This window comes from Scatophagus argus, chromosome 22, assembly GCF_020382885.2.
Source record: "Scatophagus argus isolate fScaArg1 chromosome 22, fScaArg1.pri, whole genome shotgun sequence".
NCBI classification, from domain to species: Eukaryota; Metazoa; Chordata; class Actinopteri; family Scatophagidae; genus Scatophagus; species Scatophagus argus.
Genome location: NC_058514.1, coordinates 3,836,619 through 3,856,686, shown reverse-complemented (window position 1 = coordinate 3,856,686; position 20,068 = coordinate 3,836,619). Strand labels below are relative to the sequence as shown.

The following is a 20,068-nucleotide window of genomic DNA, read 5'->3' as shown; positions in this document are numbered from 1 at the left end:
AGGCTGTTTTAACATCATGCTATTCATTCAACAGAAAAACAAAAAAGGTGAGACAAGCCGAGTTGCTCCATGCAGTGGGAACTCAGCTTATGCTCACAAACATCCCCAAACAAGCCCTTCAGTCCTTTTGCTAATCGTTCTGGAGGGAGCCACTTTGCATTCTTCACAGCAGAAAGGTTATTTAGGCTTTTTCACTCAGAGGACCCTGAAAATTTAATGCTGCTGCTGCTAGTAAGATTTGTGATGGAGAGAAGCTTCAAACAATTCAAAAGTAAATATCAATGATTTATTTTTTGTTCTAAACATCGTTTTTCTTATTTGTGCAGCATGTCAGTGTGCAGTGAATGTGTTAATAGTATTGAACAGCGGTGCTTATGTGTTGTGTAACAGTTTGGATTGTGGCTCAGAGCTCCTCCTGCGTCCATTCAACTGGGTCGCATTGCTTGGGGGATGGGGGTTCTGCTGGAGGCTTCCCTTCCTTTACGTGGCCCTCAGATGACGTCGTGAGCCCCACCTTCAGCAAAACACCGGAAGAAAGACAAACCTCAATGTTGATCGCTTGAAGTACCTGCAGCAGCAATGCACTTTCAAGCCAAACACATTCTGCGCCTGAATCACCGCGTCCCCTTTCAGCTCAAGAGGACACTCGGGCGGAAACTGTGGACTGCTTTAGCTGCACAGCAACCTGGACAACCAGCAGCTGGCTGGCAGGCGTCCGCAGACTTTAAGAAGTATTTCGCCCTGCAGTGTTACAGAAAATATGCATACGACACGGCGTACGGCCGAGCCTTCGCCACAGCCAGAGACAACCCCGAGAAGTTCTGGGGTGAGGTGGGACAGGACATTAACTGGTTTGAACCGTGGAGTAAAACTTTGCACGTTGAGGATCCAGTGTTTCCAAACTGGTAGGTTTCGGCGTTAGAGGCGAACAGGGGAGCAAGAGACATTTTCAGTGCCAAGAGTGTTCGGGAAACAGTATTGTAAACAACTTAATCTCCTCAGAAAAGTCAAAGCCAGTTGCTGCAATTCGTCCTGGACATTGAAATCCTCGAAAATGTGTGAACTCGAAGAAAAGAAATGACCCTGAAATGCTTACACTTATATAATAAAATCCCTGCCTCCCAATTCACCAACATGCTCTTTGCACACCTCAGTTCACACCAGAGTTTTTTATGACAGCCATTTATGTCATAAGCCTGAGCTGATGGGGCTTATGTGGAGCCTTAGTTTCACTTTCAATCTCACCTGCTTGTATTTATATTAGAAACATTTTCTTTGATTGATTATAATAATTAAATTGACATTGTCGATAAACTATCATTCTGCAGAAAAACACGTTTCCAACTATTATAATGGAATATAAAATGTGCCACAACAACATATTTAGGCCCAGTGGCTAAGTGGCTTCTCAGCTCTCATTTGGGAGGAAGAAACATATTTGTTATGTATAACCATTTATTATTTAATGTATTTATTAAAAATATAAATTAATGGCATAAAAATAGAGAAAATATTTTACCGTGGCGCATGCTATCGTCAAATATGACAGGTGCATCTTATTATAATTAATAAGTCACTTCCGACCTCCATCTTTGTTTTACTTACAGTTGAACACTTTGGCTGAACAAAAGCTTCGTAACTTTTTACACGGTTAAAACAGAGAATTTCTTTCTTCCATGTGGGTAGAGAATTATTCACCAATGTTTAAAATGTCTTCAAACGTTATAAGTGAAGTGGCCTGCTGGTTTTTCAAAGTTATTTTTGTTGATTTTCGAGAAAATTTTTCACCAACGCCAGTAAGCTAACGTTAGCTAACGGCACAAAAGAGCAAGAGACGCCCAAACAGAGGCAAGCCATAACTGTACAGTTTCTGAAGGATGCTTATTAGATGGATACAGTTCTGTTTTTGTTTGTAGTCACTTGCCTGAAGCTCTTTGGAAAGCTAACGTTATTAAATTGCAAAGCAGCCCACTCACCATCCTGCACTGAGAATGAAGTGAAAATTATTATTTTTTTGTAGTTGTTTATGTTTTTGGTGTTTAGCTTATTCTACTGTCTGGTGTGATAGCGAAAGCCAGAGCTGGCTGAATCTGGTAATGATATGTTAAAATGAAGGACACAGCCACCTTATCTCTCTGGCTTCCAAAACAGCAGTTCCCAGACACCATCTGCTCAACCTGCTTGCTGCTTTTCATCCATATGCACAGCACTAGGATAGAAACTGTTGCTTTATCACATTGATTTGCTGTGTGCTGCAGCCAAAGGCAGCTAAACATGTTTTTTCCTTAAGTTGATTTCAACAAGTTGTAATCCTATTAGCTAAACACAGTGTGTTTTATGTTGATAGAAGCTGTTGCATAGAATAATATGTATGTATATATGTTGCTCACCTAAAATATATTTATATTTTAAATAGATGGAATAGAATTTTAAATATATTTTATATTTTCTGTCAGGTTTGTTGGTGGGAAGCTGAACATGTGCTACAATGCTGTGGATCGTCATGTAGAAGGTGGTCGTGGAGATCAGCCTGCCATCATTTATGACAGCCCAGTGACAGGAACCAAACAGGTCATCACTTTCAGGGAACTTCAGGACCAGGTAAATGGTATTATAAAAGGCAGAGGTTACGGAACTGAGCAACATTAAGAGCCAGATTAGTCACTTTCTTAAAGCCTGATCTGGACTGCCGTGATTTGTAGTTAAATCACTTAAAAATAAAAAGAAAAAAATTGCAAGGCATGCAACCAACCTGAAAAATCTGAAATTGTCAGTGTTTACTTGACAGTAAATATATTATCCATCCTTCAGCTGAGGCCAAGACTGAACCAACATTAGCATATTAACTGGAACATGCGAAATAATTAACTGACATCTGGGCAGTTGCTTCATTTCTGTCAAGACTCAACTGCATGCACTGTATATAAAAATTCTAAGCAAACAGGTGTATAACTACAGCTTTTTTTTGGTGTCTGTCCTCTTGCAGCTTAATTTAATTTACAAGATATTAATTTTATTTTCAGATTATTTCCAACTCACTTGTCGTAGACTTAGAAAAATATGCGCAATTTCCCTTCACATTAATAACCTGAAAGCCATGCACAAAATGTCTTTATGATCATTGGTTTATGTTTATGTGTTATAGTAGTCAGTACAGTCATCTAAAATGTATTTATGCAGACATTTTAAAGGGTGCAGTATGAACTCGGCCAAAATGCATGTTGCACGCATGCATATTCTGCATTGTCTCTTTTGTATCTTGTTCCAGGTTTCCAGGTTAGCAGGAGTGTTGGTGAAGAATGGGGTACAGAAAGGAGATATGGTAGTCATCTACATGCCCATGGTGCCGCAGGCCATGTTCACCATGTTGGCCTGTGCACGGATTGGTGCCCCACACAGCCTTATCTTTGGCGGTTTTGCTTCCAAAGAGCTTTCCATCCGCATAAATCATGCCAAGGTGAGAAAATCTGGTTACTGTGTTTCTTTGTGCTTCTGAGGTCTCTTGCCATGACAACAGGATTAAATGATCTTTATTAGTTCATTGTCACTCTTCAGTACCTTGACAACCATTAAGGATCTAAGGAGAGTATGATGTAAAGACTTTTCGTTTTTTTATGTACTTGTATATTAGGCAGAGTAATAGTATAGCTGCAACTAATAATTTTTCAATTCCAATTTTCATGTGGCATTTATCCTGCAAAATATGGGAAACACTGAAAGCCAGAGGTGCTTAAGGCTTCTTTGTTTCATTAAGCTCAGAATGAATCATTCACAGCACTTGGCTTGGTTTTTCTTTTCACAACCACACAGTGAAGAGTGACATCAGTGCCATCTGCACTGAACATTAATATGCAGAAATTGAGAATTAGGCATTGCCACCAGGTAACTGATCACATGTTGAAACTCAAGTTAATATTGAAATACTTTTGATTCATTGAGTCATTTTCAGGTGAATAGTTTACAAGGTTTACAGCCTGAACAAAGACACATTTTTTCATGGAAACTGATCCCCCTTTGTAATTAAGCAGTAAGCTAGAGAAGCAGTGAATGATCCATGTTTACCATTGCTGTAGAAATTGCAATACCTCATGAGCTCATTCATTGTCTTCAAAGTGCTGCTAGATGTGTATCAAACTTCAAAATCTAAGAAATTACAGGAAACTGCTACCTGTGCTACCTCAGGTTTGTGTGAGCCTGCCGTTTGCTATGGAATCATGATCACATGCTTGTTAATAAGGCTTATGCGATCTGAATTTGACTTGACACTGGAGCGTTGCCACAGGCATCAGGCTTATACCACTAATACCTTGTTAAAAATGCAGCAAAACAAGTTGGTTAAGTATGATGGGGGCACCAGCTTCCAATATATCTACAGAAACACATCATGATGCTGTAATTTCAAATCTTCACATTTCAGTACAATCATATTTCACTTGATTTGTGTTTCTCAGCCCAAGCTGATGGTCACAGCCTCATTTGGCATTGAGCCAGGCAGAAGAGTAGACTACATCCCTCTGGTGGAGAAAGCCTTGGAGCTTAGCTCTCATAGGCCCTCTAAAGTCCTCATCTACAACAGGCCCAACATGGTAAGAAGCACCAAGCTGTCATTTGTCAACCTGCTGGATGTGCAACAGAACGTCATTGTATCTGAAATCTGGCAATATGTAAACCTGGTTAGCGTAGCCACCATATAGCTGTTTGTAATAGAAAAAGGCTTCCCAAAGGTGGATGTAATTTTTAACCTATAAGAGAGCATTTAATTATTGAGCTGAATTTAAAGTCTGAGATTTTAAAGGATTATTGCCTGCTATTGGCTAAATGTGTATGATTGCCAAGATAGTATTAAAATCCTGCCACTGAGTCAAAAGATGAAATGATGTGTAGCTGGTTCAAGTAGATAAGAGAGCGTGAAAAATGTGTGAAGCAGTCTGGCACAAATCCAGTTTGGAAGCAGGCAGAGCTGTGCTGAATGACACAAAACACGAATATGCATTAACATAGTGACAGCAATCTGCAATTTGCTTTCTCTTCACACAGGCATAAAAAACACAGAATTTTAGTCCAAATTATTCTTAAAATTGATTGCACAGTGTTGCCATCACGTCTCATATCAGCTATGCCATGTACCTCTAACTTACTCTGTAGTGTCCTTAAATTAACATGACACGATTTATTTTATCTGGTCTGGATACTCCAGTGGTATCTATCAGTGAAATGATCTGCTGAGTTAAGAGATTGTTGCATCTTTTACTGAAGATGTACACTGTGGACGTGAGGCTGCTATCAGTGAACTCAATGAAATGGTTTTAGCAGGAAATTCACTGGAAACTCAATCTCTTAAAAGCACGTAAAGCAGCACCCTGAGAGTCGTTGCAGTTGCTTTATCAATTACTGCATCCAGTAAGTTAAGAGGTTGCTTCCGACTTGAAAGCCTTGTTAAATCAGTCGAGTTTAACTCTGGCTCTGAGTAAAGTGAGTAAAAATTGATGCTTTTCAAAAATCTGCATGTTTTGTGGACTGCCTGTCCTCTGCCTCAAGAGACTATGCAAAATTAAAAGAAGTCTTAGTCTTGAGCTCTTTCACTGAGAATCAAAGAAAGGAATAATGAGGGTTTTCATTAGCCTGGGATGATTTAAATGATTTAAAGTTAAGACTTTATTGTCATTGTAGTTGCACAACGAAACTTTTGTGGTAGCTTTCAAAGACCAGTTGCAATCAAAAGGAAAAATGTATCTCAAAAGGACTGAGTCAACTAGATAAAAATAACATGCATGCAAATGAGATAAGAAAATATAGAAACATTTACAGGTCATATGGGTAATGATATTAAAGTATCAAAAACATTCACAGAAGTTTGAAGTGAGGCAGATTTCTGTTGGTGACTATGAGTGATTGACTGAGGGAAGCTAAAACTGAAAGCTCAAACAGAAAAGTCTAGTGAAGAGATACTTGATCACTATGTAAATATTTATTTGTCTTGAAGTAAGATTTTACTGTATATACCATGGTCACTTGTAAAGCAAACAATGTAAGGATGTGTTTGTGTGTGAAGACAAGTTTTGAAAATGGCATTGATCAATAACTCATATGAACGCTCAGAGATATATCATTGCCATTTGGAGCTATTGAGCTGTCTCAGGCTTTACCACTTTTAACATTTTCCTTTTATAGCAGTTTTATCAGTTCTTATTTTTCTACATGGTTCAGGAGAAAGTATCAATGAGTCCGGAGTTGAGTCTGGACTGGGAGGAAGAGATGGCCACAGCTCAGCCTCATGACTGTGTTTCAGTTCCCTCCAACCACCCTCTTTACGTCCTCTATACATCTGGGACCACAGGAACACCAAAGGTACAGACGTTACAGGGTTGTGATCATCAGCAGGGGAAAATAGAAATCAATATGTAATTCGTAGAGTTATAGAGGTCATGTAAACACACATTCTCACATAGACAGCTCATAAGATTTACCGCCGGCCCTGTTTGTCTAAAAGCTGTCAGTTCTGTATAGAGCTTCTGTGTGACTCATCTGCTCTTTGACTCTGCAAAACAATCCGGGCTCAATCTAAACACCATAACCGTGACTTAAATAAGACAGAGCATTTCCACAGCAGGAGCTGGAGCTCATGCCTGCAGGCAGTTTCAAATGGAAAAACCCCAGCTCCTTTCAAATAGTGTCATTTTGCCTTTGACCAACAGTTGATATAAAATATCCACCTGCCGGCTAGTTCTTGAACTTAATAGTGCTCTTATTGCCAGCTTTTTCCCCTCTGTGAATCACTGTGACTTTCTCAGTTATTGCTGTAGGGAGACCATAACTTTGAGAGAAACTCTGTAATTGCAGATATGAGGGCACACTGCTTTGCTCAAAAATATTTATACAGCACCATTTGCTAACAAAAGCCAGAAATTGGAATAGGTTTGAGAAGCAGTCAGTTGGAAACAAAATGCCATCCCCTTCAGTAAAGCAGGGCAGTGCGACTGTGTTTAGATTGATGTTAAAACCTTGTGTCTTTGCTTAGTGTAATACCCGTCAGAAGCATGATGTTTTTCTTATCTTGTCCCCAGGGTGTTGTGCGAGACACTGCAGGCTATGCTGTGATGCTGAAGTGGACCATGTCAAATATTTATGGACTCAGTCCTGGAGATGTAAGACAATAAAGCACCCACTTCTCAGTTAGAGCCATGCTTGAGAACAAAGAGCATGCAAGAAAGATTGCTCTGTACAGTGATAAGTTTTGAAAGAAGTTTGTTTTACTTGTAACAGAATCAATTTGATTTACATTGACAGTTAATTCAGGTACCGTAGATATTAATATCTTTAGTATTTTAAGCTTTGAAGAGAAATGAAAGACAATATTAATAGAATTCTATCCATTTAGAAAGAACACTCAGTACTCTGTGTTGTTTGACAGAATGATACCAGAGTATGTTATCCATCGATTCTTTATATGTTTCACCTTTTGTAACCCATTGCAGGTTTGGTGGGCAGCGTCAGACCTGGGCTGGGTGGTTGGCCATTCTTATATCTGCTATGGTCCTCTGCTCCATGGTAACAGCACAATTCTTTACGAGGTATGTCCCTGTAGACAAGGTTAAATATCTGAAAGTAATTACAGCAGCATTGCAAATAACAAGAAATACAAGAAGAAGTGCAATGAAACCTTAAAAACCTGTGCTACACTGTCAGAAAACCAACTGCAGATTTTTCACTCCCTTTGTTTTTCTGACTTTAATTCAAGCACCGAACCATAGCATAACAATAACATTTAAATTTCCTAGAGAAGATTTTTTTCCTCATACCCAACAATATGAGGCGCATAACATTGACATGCAGCACACCGAACTTCTCATAAAGATGGATGGTAAAGGAGTAAACAAGCTTTAATGAAATCTTTTTTGCATGAGTGTGTGTTTTGAACAGCCTCTTGATATTGATGCCTCTGATTATTACAGATAATTTGGCTTTGCTTTGAGAGTCCTCTACCCACCGGCCATGCAGGCAGCGTATTATGTGCAGGGCTATTAGCATGTAAAGAAATCAGTCGACCAGGGCTCAGAGGGATGTGTGGCTGTCTGTTGATTTTTCTGTATTTTAAAGTGTATTTCCTGTGTTGAGGACCACTCGTAACATCAGTGCTCTAATTTCCTCTCACCCGTTGGAGGCAGCACTGCTGGATGTAGAATTAATTTGTTTTCCCTAAAGTCAATGTTTGACTCCAGCCACACTGGTTGTGTCACGTGGCTCTTATTCAAGCAGCCTGCCTGTCTTCAGACAAGATGCTGCCGACCGTTTGCCTTTTCCTTTGATCAGTGCACAGAGCCAGAACTCACTGCTGCTGTTTACCATTCTCATTCATCTGCAGTTGTCTTCTCACTGTAGGGACAGGCTAGTTGAACATCAGTATTACTATGAAAATTGCCGTCGGAGGCACTTGCCGCCAGGTGTCTTTTGTCTGTATCTTGTCTAGACAAACAGTACTCCTGTAGTACAACTGTGTATTCGGATTCCAGGTCTCATCCGTCTTGAAGGCAGCCTTTCCATTTTAAACAGTAGCTCTCTGAATATTCATGGTAGTCAAGCTGAAGTGAATTTCTACTGGGGAACATTGTAGAAATATTGCCGTAATGTTTTTGAGCTTCCACAATAGTCTGTGTATTTGCTGTTCGTTCTGTATTTAGTCTGACATATAATTTACATGCCTGTGTCCATGTTACTGTTGTGAACTAACCAGCTGTTGCTGTACTGTCTGTTGACAGGGTAAACCTGTGGGGACCCCAGACCCTGGAGCGTTCTTCCGTGTCCTCTCAGAAAACGGTGCCGCCTCCTTGTTTACTGCACCCACTGCCATCCGAGCCATTCGCCAGCAGGACCCGCATGCTGCTGTTGGGAAAAAATACCCCCTGTCCAGGTAGACAGCAGCAAAGTATTTCTAATGAATTAAGTACTGATGAAGCGATGTTTTTATGTTGAACGATAAACAAGACTGGTGCAAAAATGAATAACTGAGTCATAGATTATTACATCAACAGAATATTTATTAGTCTGTCAGTCTGGTTCCAGGTTCCAGAGGTGAAGATTTGGCATTTTTGTGTCATTATAATTTGCAAAACAAAGAAAGGCAACTTTGAAGATGTTACCGTGTGTTGTGGAAAGTAGTGGTATCCATTGTTTAGTATTTTATACACAAAATGGTTATTGATAGTACAGTAAAGGTTAGTCTAAGCCATTACAGTGATTGAATGAAGATTTATTAAGCACAACTACATGTATAATTTGAAGTTTCCTCGAAAAGTTAAAAAGATGAAAGTTTTAATGTAACCCTTTGGTTTATGAACCTTACTCCCATCATGACAGCTGACTGAGAGACAGACAGTCAGACTGAAGCACAGAACAAAGGCTTTGTTATCCAGTTCTTCTGTTAATTTGAGAGCAGTGAGGACAACAGGTCTTGACCCTCAGCTGCAGGTTGAGTGTTGAGCTTTGAAAATGCAAAGAGTGATGTGTTAAAGCATCTCATGGCTGACAGTGTTCTGCACAGCCTGTCCAGTCTCTTGTTAGTCTCTGGCCATCTGTTGATGCACAGCCCTTGTCCACCTCTATTGCTCATCGTCTGTACCCTCAGCTGGATAATAAACAACAACTGATCGCTGCAGCCCACCTGTACTGATTCATACCAAGTGAACTTGTTTCATGGCTGTTGTCTCACCGTTCGGGTAAAGGTCGTCTGTAGCTCAAACTTAAAAACAAACGTTTTTCATGTTACTGGTTTGGCCCAGAGAGTCAAATAGATTGAGATGATCACAGTTGTTAATTGTTTGGTGCAGTGCAGAGAAACTTGAACCTAAAGGGTTGTGGTGTCAATTCATCACTTTCATTCTGTTCAGCAGTCTGAAAATGCCTCCAAGCACACAATCATAAAGCAATTCTGAGTGTGGGTGACCTGTGGCCCCAGTGAATCATTCAGTAACTCTGGCATTGTGTGCTGAATTTGACGCTCTTCAGTTGTTCACCGGGCTGAATGCTTGCTTTTAAAATGCTGTACTTGCAGACGGGTTCTTTTCCACGATATTTATGTCCTCTCAGTTTCAACTCAGTCACCATCATTTAAGCGACATGCTGTTCCTGTGTACATGTCTCTGTTGTTAATGTGTCTTTTCACCTTGGAGGAGGCAGGAAAGTGAAAGATGTCCGCATTTCGCTTTGGCGCTGAACAAAACTTGTCACTGTGACACAGAGCAATACAAAGGAATGGTTTTGTTTGAGTAAGGTGTGGTTCAGTGTATGGTTGATGATGTACTTAAAATTTTACAGCTGCATAAAGAAATTTAAGTCAATAAAACACAGCATTTTGATACTGTTTAATATTCTCTCTGGAATTTAAAGTTTTCTTTTATCAGGTGTAGAGAAGAAGTTAATGACAAATTATGTGTCAGTTTTTCTGTCTTGAATTTGCTGCATGAATCAGAGGAAAGCATTAAGCTTCGAGATAATTCAGCCTTTCTTTTAAATTATTTGAACTGGTCATGGTAACTTCACCTTGTATTGACTCTTTAGATTGCATTCGATTAAGCAGGCCAGACTGCCTCGTCTGCGTGGTTTAGATGCACATGAAAAATTCACTGAAGCATAGAGTTTCCGACTGTATTGCCAAATGGATCAAGATCCCGTCTATGCATTGTGCCACTTCTTAAAACACATGGAAGGATATGTCAATATTAATGTAGCTGGTTTAATTAAAAGTGTGTTGAGGGAAATTGTAAAACCTATCACAAAACTCTGTTGGCTTTATTATCAAACACATAATTTCATGCTAGAGAGGCCTTGAACGATAATTTGATACAGCTCAAATACTGTCTGCATTTTATTGGCACTGTGAGATCTTTTATTCCCTCCATTGGCCCTTCAACCGTAATAGTGCTGGATCCCAATGTGCTTGAGCCATATTACTTGCTATGGATGTGAAAACTACTTTGAGAGTCTGGCTGCAGGGCTGTCTAAAACTGTGATGGTAGCAGCGCTGTGCATAAATGTAGCATGACAAAAGGGGCAGACACTCTGTCAGTACTCTTTTAAACGACGGGAGAACTCAGTCAAAGCTGAAAGCCTCACTCATAAACAAGAGCTAAAGTGCATGACTCCAATCCACAGAGCTTTTTGGTGCACAGTAAAACAGGTGCTATGAAAGGTGGTGACACACTCACACTCACAGACACTCTGGGTTCATACAGTAAAAGGGACTGGAATTGATAAAAATTTAATACCAATGTTGTTACAGATTCTGCTTATCATTCAGATTCTTTATTATTGATTTCTGATCAATTTTGTCTGCATTGTGGAATGAAGTAGGCACACACGGGCTTACAGCTCCAATGTTTAACTGCTGATTAATGATTCTTCCCCTAATTACAGCATAGGGATATTTACCCTCTGAAACGCATGTGCTGCTCTGTTGGGAGGCAGTGGCAGTCGTGTGTGGAGTGTTAGTTCCACAGCATTCCTGGTGTTTGCACCCTTAGCTGAAATGATTATTTTACAGACTTTACGATTCGGACTTTTGTAGTCTTTCTTTGTGAAGTGAAGCCATGTTTTGGACCATTTCTTCCCCTTTGCCGTGACTCTTTCTTGTGACTGTGAGTGGAAAACAGCTAGCTTCGAGGGAAAGGATTGATAAGCTCGGAGGCATACCATTTTGATGGAACAATTTGGAGCCAGTTTTCAACTGGAACTGATTTTCACTTCCCACCCCTATGCACTTTGGAGATTAAATATCCATCTGTGTGGAAAACACCACTGCCAGCAATGTCAGCTGCATTTTCCTTTGCTTAACTTAGCGTGTCTCATTTATTCTCACAACTTTTCACAACTCACTCTGACCTCACAAAATCAGTTTTAAGCATCTGAGGGTTTGTCAGCTTTGTGGACAAAGGCCATCAGGTAGATAACTTGAGCTACCAAGAACATGTTGTTTTCTGCTTTATTAGCTTACTTCAAGGACATACTGTAGAGATTAGTGCGACCTTATCTTTACAGACTAGCATAGAAATAGTTGTTATTGGTTAACATGTTGTGTTTCCTGATTGGACAGTGTTAGCGTTAAGAGTATTTGCTTCAGAGTACATTTGCTATCATTGTGCCTTGCCTTCATCAGTAACCTTAAAAGGATGCCAAGATAAACTTGACAGGGAGAACATTTGTTGGTTATCAGTGGACATAAAATGTTAAGCAGTGAAGTAAATATAAAGATGGAAGGAGGGATTTTAAATTTGTTAAGGTTGGGAACAACAAACAAATTAATGTGAAGAATAAAAATTGTATAGCTTTATGCCATGTGGGGATAATCTAAAATAATAAAACCGTTGTTGTCATTAATTTAGAAATGAAGGCAAGCTTCTCTTAAGGTCTTTTTATTTCTGGAGAAAACAGAACACGGATGTTTACTCAGACTACTCTTGACTCAGTGTACAGTCCTTGAGCTTGGTCAGCTTCCAAACTCATTACCCTCCCACTACCAGTTCTGAGGCCACAGTGTCTGTGGGAGTCCTCCAGACTTGTACTTCCATTTAACTCCTTAGAAAACTTGGAGGAAATGCACAGAATCTGAATTGTCCCAGGATAAAGTAGAAGTATAATAATGGAAAGTGTAGCACTGTTTAGCTAGAACATAAGGTCACTGCCAGGTCAGTGAATCAATCATTCATTCATTCCACGTGCTGTTTAGCTCAGTTCCTGCAAGGAAAAATCTGTATGACAGCTAAATGATGTAGACTATTAATCCAGAGGTTTCAGTATGATCCTTGATGTATTTCTTTCATATTTGATGCACTCTAGGCATTTACTACAGCCTATATTATGTGTCAAATAACCTTCAAGTCCCTTCTCAGCACAAATACAAGGTCTGCACCAGATTTCCTATGAGTAGTGAAGATAGGTTTCCATGACACAAAGTCATTATACATATAAAATTCTGCTCTACAAAATAAGTTAAAAGTGGAAGTAGATACTTAAAAAGAAGTAGACATTTAAAGCTGTCAGTTTGGTTGCTGAGGTCAACTAATCTATAAACAAAACAGTCATGGCAGATAAACTGCTACAAAATTTATGGTATTTATGTTAACCATATAACAAAACGTTCTATGTACTCTAAAGTCTGTACTGTGAAGTCCTCTTTCAAGTTGATGAAATGACAACATCTTTAACCAAACAGAAATGTTCAGAACTTATCAAAGAAGGGAAAACTTGACATCAAGACATCAAAAGGAAATGGTAATCAGATTTAAAAGAAAATGACAGGCACTCGATGTTAAATTCCCCCCCATTATTGGACTATAATAGTGTTTTTTAAACTGAACTGACTGAAGGCTCCCCGCATCCTTAAACGTGTGGGGTTGTGGCTAACAACAGCAGAATATTTTGGATGTTGTTCAGCTTACTGACACGAATTGACTGTTTTTGGGTGGTGTAGCTCATGTTTTGCAATGACGGTGTTGATGAAGTGCCAGAAAAACCAGACTACATAATATTCCTTAGAACAAAGAACAGAGCAGTATCGTGAGAAGGAGAATGAAATATTACCCAGCGCCAGAACAGGAGAGAAAAGCTGTGGTTCAGTGGGGAGATGGTGACATGATGAAATATTTTTGCCTGTTACAGAAGATGGAATGTGACTTCATGTTTGATCGAAGTTTGATGAGAGGCCCACATTTTCTGTGAGAAAATGTAGCAATCAGTCTACCATCCATGCCTGGTGGCCTGAACTTATAGGGGGTTAAACATCTCTCCACAACCATGTAGCAAGCAAGCAGCAGTGTTGTGAATTAGATATGAGCTGTCACGGGCAGCTGTCAGAGTTTGGGAGAGAATGATGTGGTAGAAATCAGGGAGCACCAAAGATAGAAAGTGCAGTAATTTGGGTCACTTTTAAGACATGGAGGGAGGATTTTGTGAAGACAGGGAGTAGCAGCTGTCTAAACTAGGAGGAAACTAAAGCTTGAACAAGGAGGGCCTAGTATAGGAAGGACTTGGAGAGATTCAGAAATAGACTGTGTTACCTGGAAGCTAAGCATCCAACTTGAAATGCCTTTGAGATGAGTCATGTATGTTTCAGATGGAAGGTAAAGTGGCTTTTGGCATTTTCTGCCATGACATTTAATGCATAAGAGCTCATGGAGACATGACAAACGAGGAATCACCCCTACTGTCCCGATTAGTGTGACAATGAGGGGGAAAACCCATCATAGGCAGGACATAAAGATCCTTAAGTCAACAAAGGTGCTGAGAACTGTCTGCTTTACACTGTCAGTGGAAGGGATACCTCAGTCACATCTAGGAGCCTTGAAAGCAAAGTGGTGGTTGTGCGGAAACATTTTCCTTTAGGAGATAGCATATGAGCTCATAGTCCCAAGAAAGAGTGCATCATCAGGTGTCAGCTGTAGTTTGACTGTTCACAATTGATACGACCCAGTTTTCATAACGCAAAGCGTTTCACTTTGTAAATCACTTAAAGCGAAGAGGTAAATCACAAATTCATGCTGCACAGGTTTGAGGATCTTTCACTTAATATAAATATGAAGTAAAGTACATAATTAGCATGCTTAAATTCTCAGAAGTAGTGCATATCTGTTTACTTGAAAAGGAAGTCTAAAAGTCAGGTGGACTCTGTGTGTCCTTGCAGGTTGCGGTCTTTATTCCTGGCAGGAGAGCGTTGTGACGTGGAGACGCTGGAGTGGGCAAAGAGGAGCTTTGGTGTTCCTGTCCTGGATCACTGGTGGCAGACTGGTAGGGCGGTTACTGCTTTCCTCAGACAGAAACTAGAGAGAAAGATTTTAATGAGAGAACCTTGCTGATAAATTGTATTTAAAGCTGCATGGACAAAGATTTTAATATAAATAATGAGAGCACATGTCCTTCGCTGACACTTTGTTCTGTTCTCCTGCCTCTTTTGTATAATGAATCACATAGCAGCTGGGTCAGCAATCAGAGTGTGCAGTTCTTGGACTTAATGTCACTGGATTTCTGGTGGTTGAAGTTATATTTATCCTCCACCACATGTGTGAAGCTGCCTTGTGCGGTTTTAATTATATCAGTTTAGTAGGTTGAGAAGTGTTTTGCTCTCAAACTTTAAGGATTAAATCCATACTGTAATGGTATGGTATTATAGCATTTCAAGAACCTCAGTTACTGTATTAGCATGAACTGTGCTTGATGTTTTAATTCGACTTAATCTGTAAGTCTTGTATCAGTGAGAGAAGACTATAAATGTGGTCTTGCTGTATTTTATTACTCCATTGACATTAACTTGGCCTTGAGAAGTGACATAACTCCAGAAGATCGCTATTCCCCGAAAGCCTCTTGTCATTATGAAGCACATTTTATCATAATGCCTTCTTTGATTAATCCATGATATGTTTTGTATTATAGACTAGGGAATTAGGCCCCTTCTGCTGGAATAATTATGACTTTAAAGACCCCTCAATTTGAATTTCATTGGGATGTCTTCATTTATACCAGTTATCTGCATTGCAATCAAAATCATTTACTGGAGATCATTTTGGAGGAAATCTCCAGTCATTCCTTTGACTTGAAACACAAGCATTTTTTGAATGCATGCAAAACCCTGTTCTGCACCTTCCTGTCAATATTTTGGCCATTCTCATCTTACATCCAGGAGGGCGAGCCATCACAGATATCCTCACCCCACAGTCAGTCACACTCCCAGAGAGCATTTCTTCAACCGGTCGCAGTCCAGGGAAACATTTAAACAAGGGGTTTGATTGGCATTACTTTTCACTGAGTTCACTTAGGTTTAATTGACTTCGCACCCATATGGGACACTGAGTGACTGTCTAAGATGTGCGGACTAAGTTGTGCGGTTAGTAGAGATAAAGGAAAAAAAACAATCACGGCTACCTTGTCCATCAGGAGTGGAAATTGAAGTAGCTTCCCTGAGCTTCCACTGAAGGGTGCATTGAGTCAGAACGACTTCATAATGAATGTTTCCATTCCAAACTTAGAGTTCAAAATACATGTGTTTATGTCGATTTGCACTGAACCACAATTATTATAATTTGGGGTTAGCCTTGGTGCCGAAGGCTTCTTAAGTTAATTAACATAGTCAATACCTTAGTGCAACATTGGACCAGTGCACTTTAAATTAATGTCATCCTCACACAGGCTGTCACGGCAATCATTTTTGCTTGCTAGGTCACCCCTTTTTACTCAAAGTCCAGTCTTTGTACATTAGACAAGGAAGAGGAGTTTACAGTTTTCTGGAAGGTGTAATCTCCCTTTTCCTGACCTCACAATTGACCTGTTTTATAACATGGCTGTTGTGGGTCTGGATGATGAGATGTGTAATTGGAATCTTGGCTTCCCAGCTTTCCCTGCATTGTTTCTCAGGCCTTGGTTTGTAATGATTCTTGAATGAGTAAGATCCTGTTAACCTCTTGGACCCATGCAGCATTCTGTCATGCCTATATCATCCCCCCACACCGCTTTGATTGCCATCCTCTCCAACTTCTGGTGAACTATAATGAATGTCCCAGTGACAATAAAAGAGAACAATTGCATGTCTCTTTGTTTTGTAATATCCTGTCTGTGCAAATGGAAAATCGATGCTGCACAAGACGACATCTTTGTGTTAAATATGGAATCGATACTGTAGTGGGGCTGTTGGAAAGCCATCGACCTTGAGTTTGTACAGGCAGCACACACTGATCTGAGTGCAGATTAGCACACCTGGTTGATAGGGCTGTCCAGGCTCAATGGAAGAGTGAAGAGCTCAATATTGCATATGATTTATCAATTCAGGCTCCAGCATTTAAAGCGCTGACTGAGCTATAGGCTTACCATGTGTATGCTGCATTCTCAACAGGGATGAAGGTCATTTCAAGGCACTCCTGATTCTGCCAAAAAAGTTCCAGCCTTATTTTTGCCGGTGTTGAGGCTTTTATACACATGTACACATAGCATCAGACCATGTATTTGTCTCAGATGGCCAGCAATAACCAACTGACTGCATGAATGTGAGTGTCAGAGGGAAAACCAGTTTGATTTTATTGTTTTTTTTTCAGGGTGTTCTTATTGGTTGTGAGCAATGCAGGAAGATGCGGTGCACCGTTTTGATGAGAACTTTTGTTGCTCGCCATGTTTCTATTTATTCCTGTCCCTTGCATTGAAAGCACTGGAGGAAGAAGGAACGGTTAACTCGAGAAGCTGAAATGAGGAGCTATTATTATTCCAATACCGTTTCACTTTACCACAGAAACCTCGGTAAGATGGGAGGTGGCTATAGCGGGTCACCAGGGACACGTAGTTTCAGTCTTTGTCCAGTTAAACGGCCTTATTGTGGAGGAGGTGCAGGTTCAGTCTGGTCTGCAGGATGACTGATGGTTACCTCAGGCTTTTGGATCATTTAAACAGATTGTGGAGACAGCTGAAGGTTTTAGAATAGACAGCAGTGCATACCGGCAAATATATACTTTTCTCTTTTCAGTGGAATACATCCCGTGTTCTCGACCTGTTCCTCCTTCGTGGATTGTGTCTGACTGGCAGTGCAGATGGTTGGACTTTCACTCACTTGGATGTGCTGAACTGACCTGTTGATTCCCATCTTTCTCTCTGCAGGTTCACTGTTTGTAAGACAACATTTCATTCTGCTTGAACATAGAGGCGTTTGTTTCACAGTCAGGTTTGAATCTCACTTCCTTTCTCTCCCTTCCACGTACACACACATGCACCCAAACAAAGTCCTGTCACACTTTGTTGCTATCCTACCCAGGTGATTTATTGAGTTTGGAGAAAAACCTTTGGTCCCCTCTTGATTTCTGTCTAGATGTGTAAATCCCATTGGATTTTTCATCCCCTGCTAAACTCAATAACTGGCAGCTGGCAGCCAGCACTGCAATCCAAATGTGTTCTTCACTTTTTCACGGCAGACTGGGTCACTCCTCGACTCACTGGCTTTTTTTGTGTGTGTCTGAGGCGGTTTGACTTAAAAAGTGTGGATGAAAAAGACTCCACCGTGCTATACATATTCATTAAATCATCATTAGTTTGTCATTTCTGAAAAACGGAGCAACTTTTCAAGTTTTTCAGCTGTCTGAGCTCGTCTCTGTTTTCCAGCAACACATTTCTCACATCGATGTTGTTGCAGCAGTTGCAGTCCATTATTTCCCAGGACTTTTGTTGGCTTAAATTAAATATTGGTGTCAGTCTCCTCAGAGGAATTTTTAAATAATAAAAAATGGAAATTAATGTTTTAAGTGTCTTGCTCAAGGCCAACTTGGTTACTTAGGAATGTCTTTTAAAAAACCCTCATGCAATGTGACTCTGTTATGCTTTTTTTATATAAACGGTTTAAATTTGTCACTGTTTTATATTGACAAAAAGGCATCAAATGTCTGTAAAAGATAACAAAGCGATATGTATATAATTTCCTTCTGCCTGTGTTGAGTTCATGATCATCACCCTGTTAGGAGTGTCATGGTGCACTGTTCGACCGTCTCTCTGGAGACAGGACATCGATCAAGCAACTTTTAGCAACGTTGGTCCCTTGACGACTCTCCTTCACTTGCCCCTCCAACAAAAGAAAAGCTGCTTGGCCAATGGCAAGCAGTTTAGCATTCATAGCTCGTTCACTCATCACGGTAAGGAGAGACGAGCTCCTCTATTATAGACAGAACACCTGAAACGGCTTCCAACTTTGATTCAACTAATTTCTCAAACTGCTGACAGCCTTTTTAAGCTGCTCTCTCACACATTTGGTTTTCATCTATAAATATTGATAGATCTGTGCCTCTACATGTACAGGGCTTTACTCTGTAGTCACTAGATAGAAATTGGGTAAAATCAATCACCAGTGCAGTCACTCATAAATCTTTCCAGCTGCGTGCTTGTAATCCTGGAATGCAATATTCAGCAGCTAAAAGCTGTAATCGATGGTGAGAAAACAAGCACCATGAACAATGATGGGGAGAGAAGGCGAACAGAGAGGCGCACAACATTTTTGTAGTAGAATAATTCATCTGGGGTTTTGGGTAACAGGTTGACAACATAAATGGATTTGCTGATGTAAAATCTAAGAAATCTACATGTTAAATACCCAATAATACACAACTGTATTTATTTTTAATGTTATTAATGGTTTGAGGTTGTGTCATGGGTGAACAGTCGTTTAAACTTTGACCAGGAATAAGATGAAAACCTTACTTAGATTATTTTAAATTTCATTGTTTCTTATTGTGGAAGGAATGGAATAAAGGTCCTTGGAGATGTTGCACAGCACAACAGGGCTGCTGCTGTAAAAGCTAAAGGAGCAGTGCATGTGTCATTGATGACTGAAAAACATGCAGTTAATTTTCAGTTTTCAAGTGAATGGTTGCTGGCTAAATTAATAACTAATGAAATTAAACATTTGTTACTTGATTATACTTTGGGTTGTCCCAGCTGCCTGCCTCTGAGAGACTTTTGAAGTGTGTTCTCCAGCTCTTCAGTGTGAAGCTGCTCTGTCGTCAAACACAGCGTGTGTTATCCCACCCCTGTTAAAAGATGCATTATCTAATTCATTGGACATCTTTGACGTCATCTCCCGAAGCTGCAAACAGTTCATCAGCCGTGCTCTGTACACACTGCTGAAAATATTAAAAACAACTGAGGGATTGGTTCACATTGTTTTTCCATCCATCCCCTGGGGGCTTTCCTTTCCTCGCAGGCAACTGTATCACTGCAGATTGGTAAACAGTCGCATCCCACAAGTGCTAGTGGCGCTTCTAGCAGAGCTGCTTTACGATCTGCACAAGGCCCTGGTTGGAAAAATAAAAGAAAGTCAGCTGACACAAAACAGCCGGTTCGCTGTGATGGTGCCATGGAGGGAGACAACATGCCACTCAGCAGTGGGCAGGGTTGGAGCTTGTCTCAGGTCTTTAGATTTAAAACAACGTTGCCAGCAGTTTTGGTTTTCATGCGATTTTCTGTGGAATTCTAATAGTTTTGCAACTTCTTGTCAGCGATTGCATGCACCAAGTTTATACATTCTTTGATGGAAATGTTTAATTGTGCTAACAAGCTCATG

The 20,068-nt window shown here is 40.1% G+C and overlaps 1 protein-coding gene across 3 annotated transcripts in view; it reads left to right on the top strand.

Moving 5' to 3' along the window:
• Positions 1–330: 330 nt before the first annotated feature.
• The window catches only part of acss3 (acyl-CoA synthetase short chain family member 3), a 30,476-nt gene continuing 10,738 nt past the window's right edge, over positions 331–20,068 (top strand). Inside the window, exons 1-9 of one of the 3 annotated variants that reach the window (XM_046378376.1) lie at positions 331–905; positions 2,457–2,601; positions 3,269–3,457; positions 4,452–4,586; positions 6,208–6,348; positions 7,065–7,145; positions 7,476–7,571; positions 8,757–8,908; positions 14,672–14,775. In XM_046378376.1, the coding sequence (XP_046234332.1) occupies positions 580–905; positions 2,457–2,601; positions 3,269–3,457; positions 4,452–4,586; positions 6,208–6,348; positions 7,065–7,145; positions 7,476–7,571; positions 8,757–8,908; positions 14,672–14,775 (1,369 nt within the window). In that variant the 5' untranslated portion in view covers positions 331–579. The other 2 variants (XM_046378377.1, XM_046378379.1) reach the window with 2 other exon arrangements.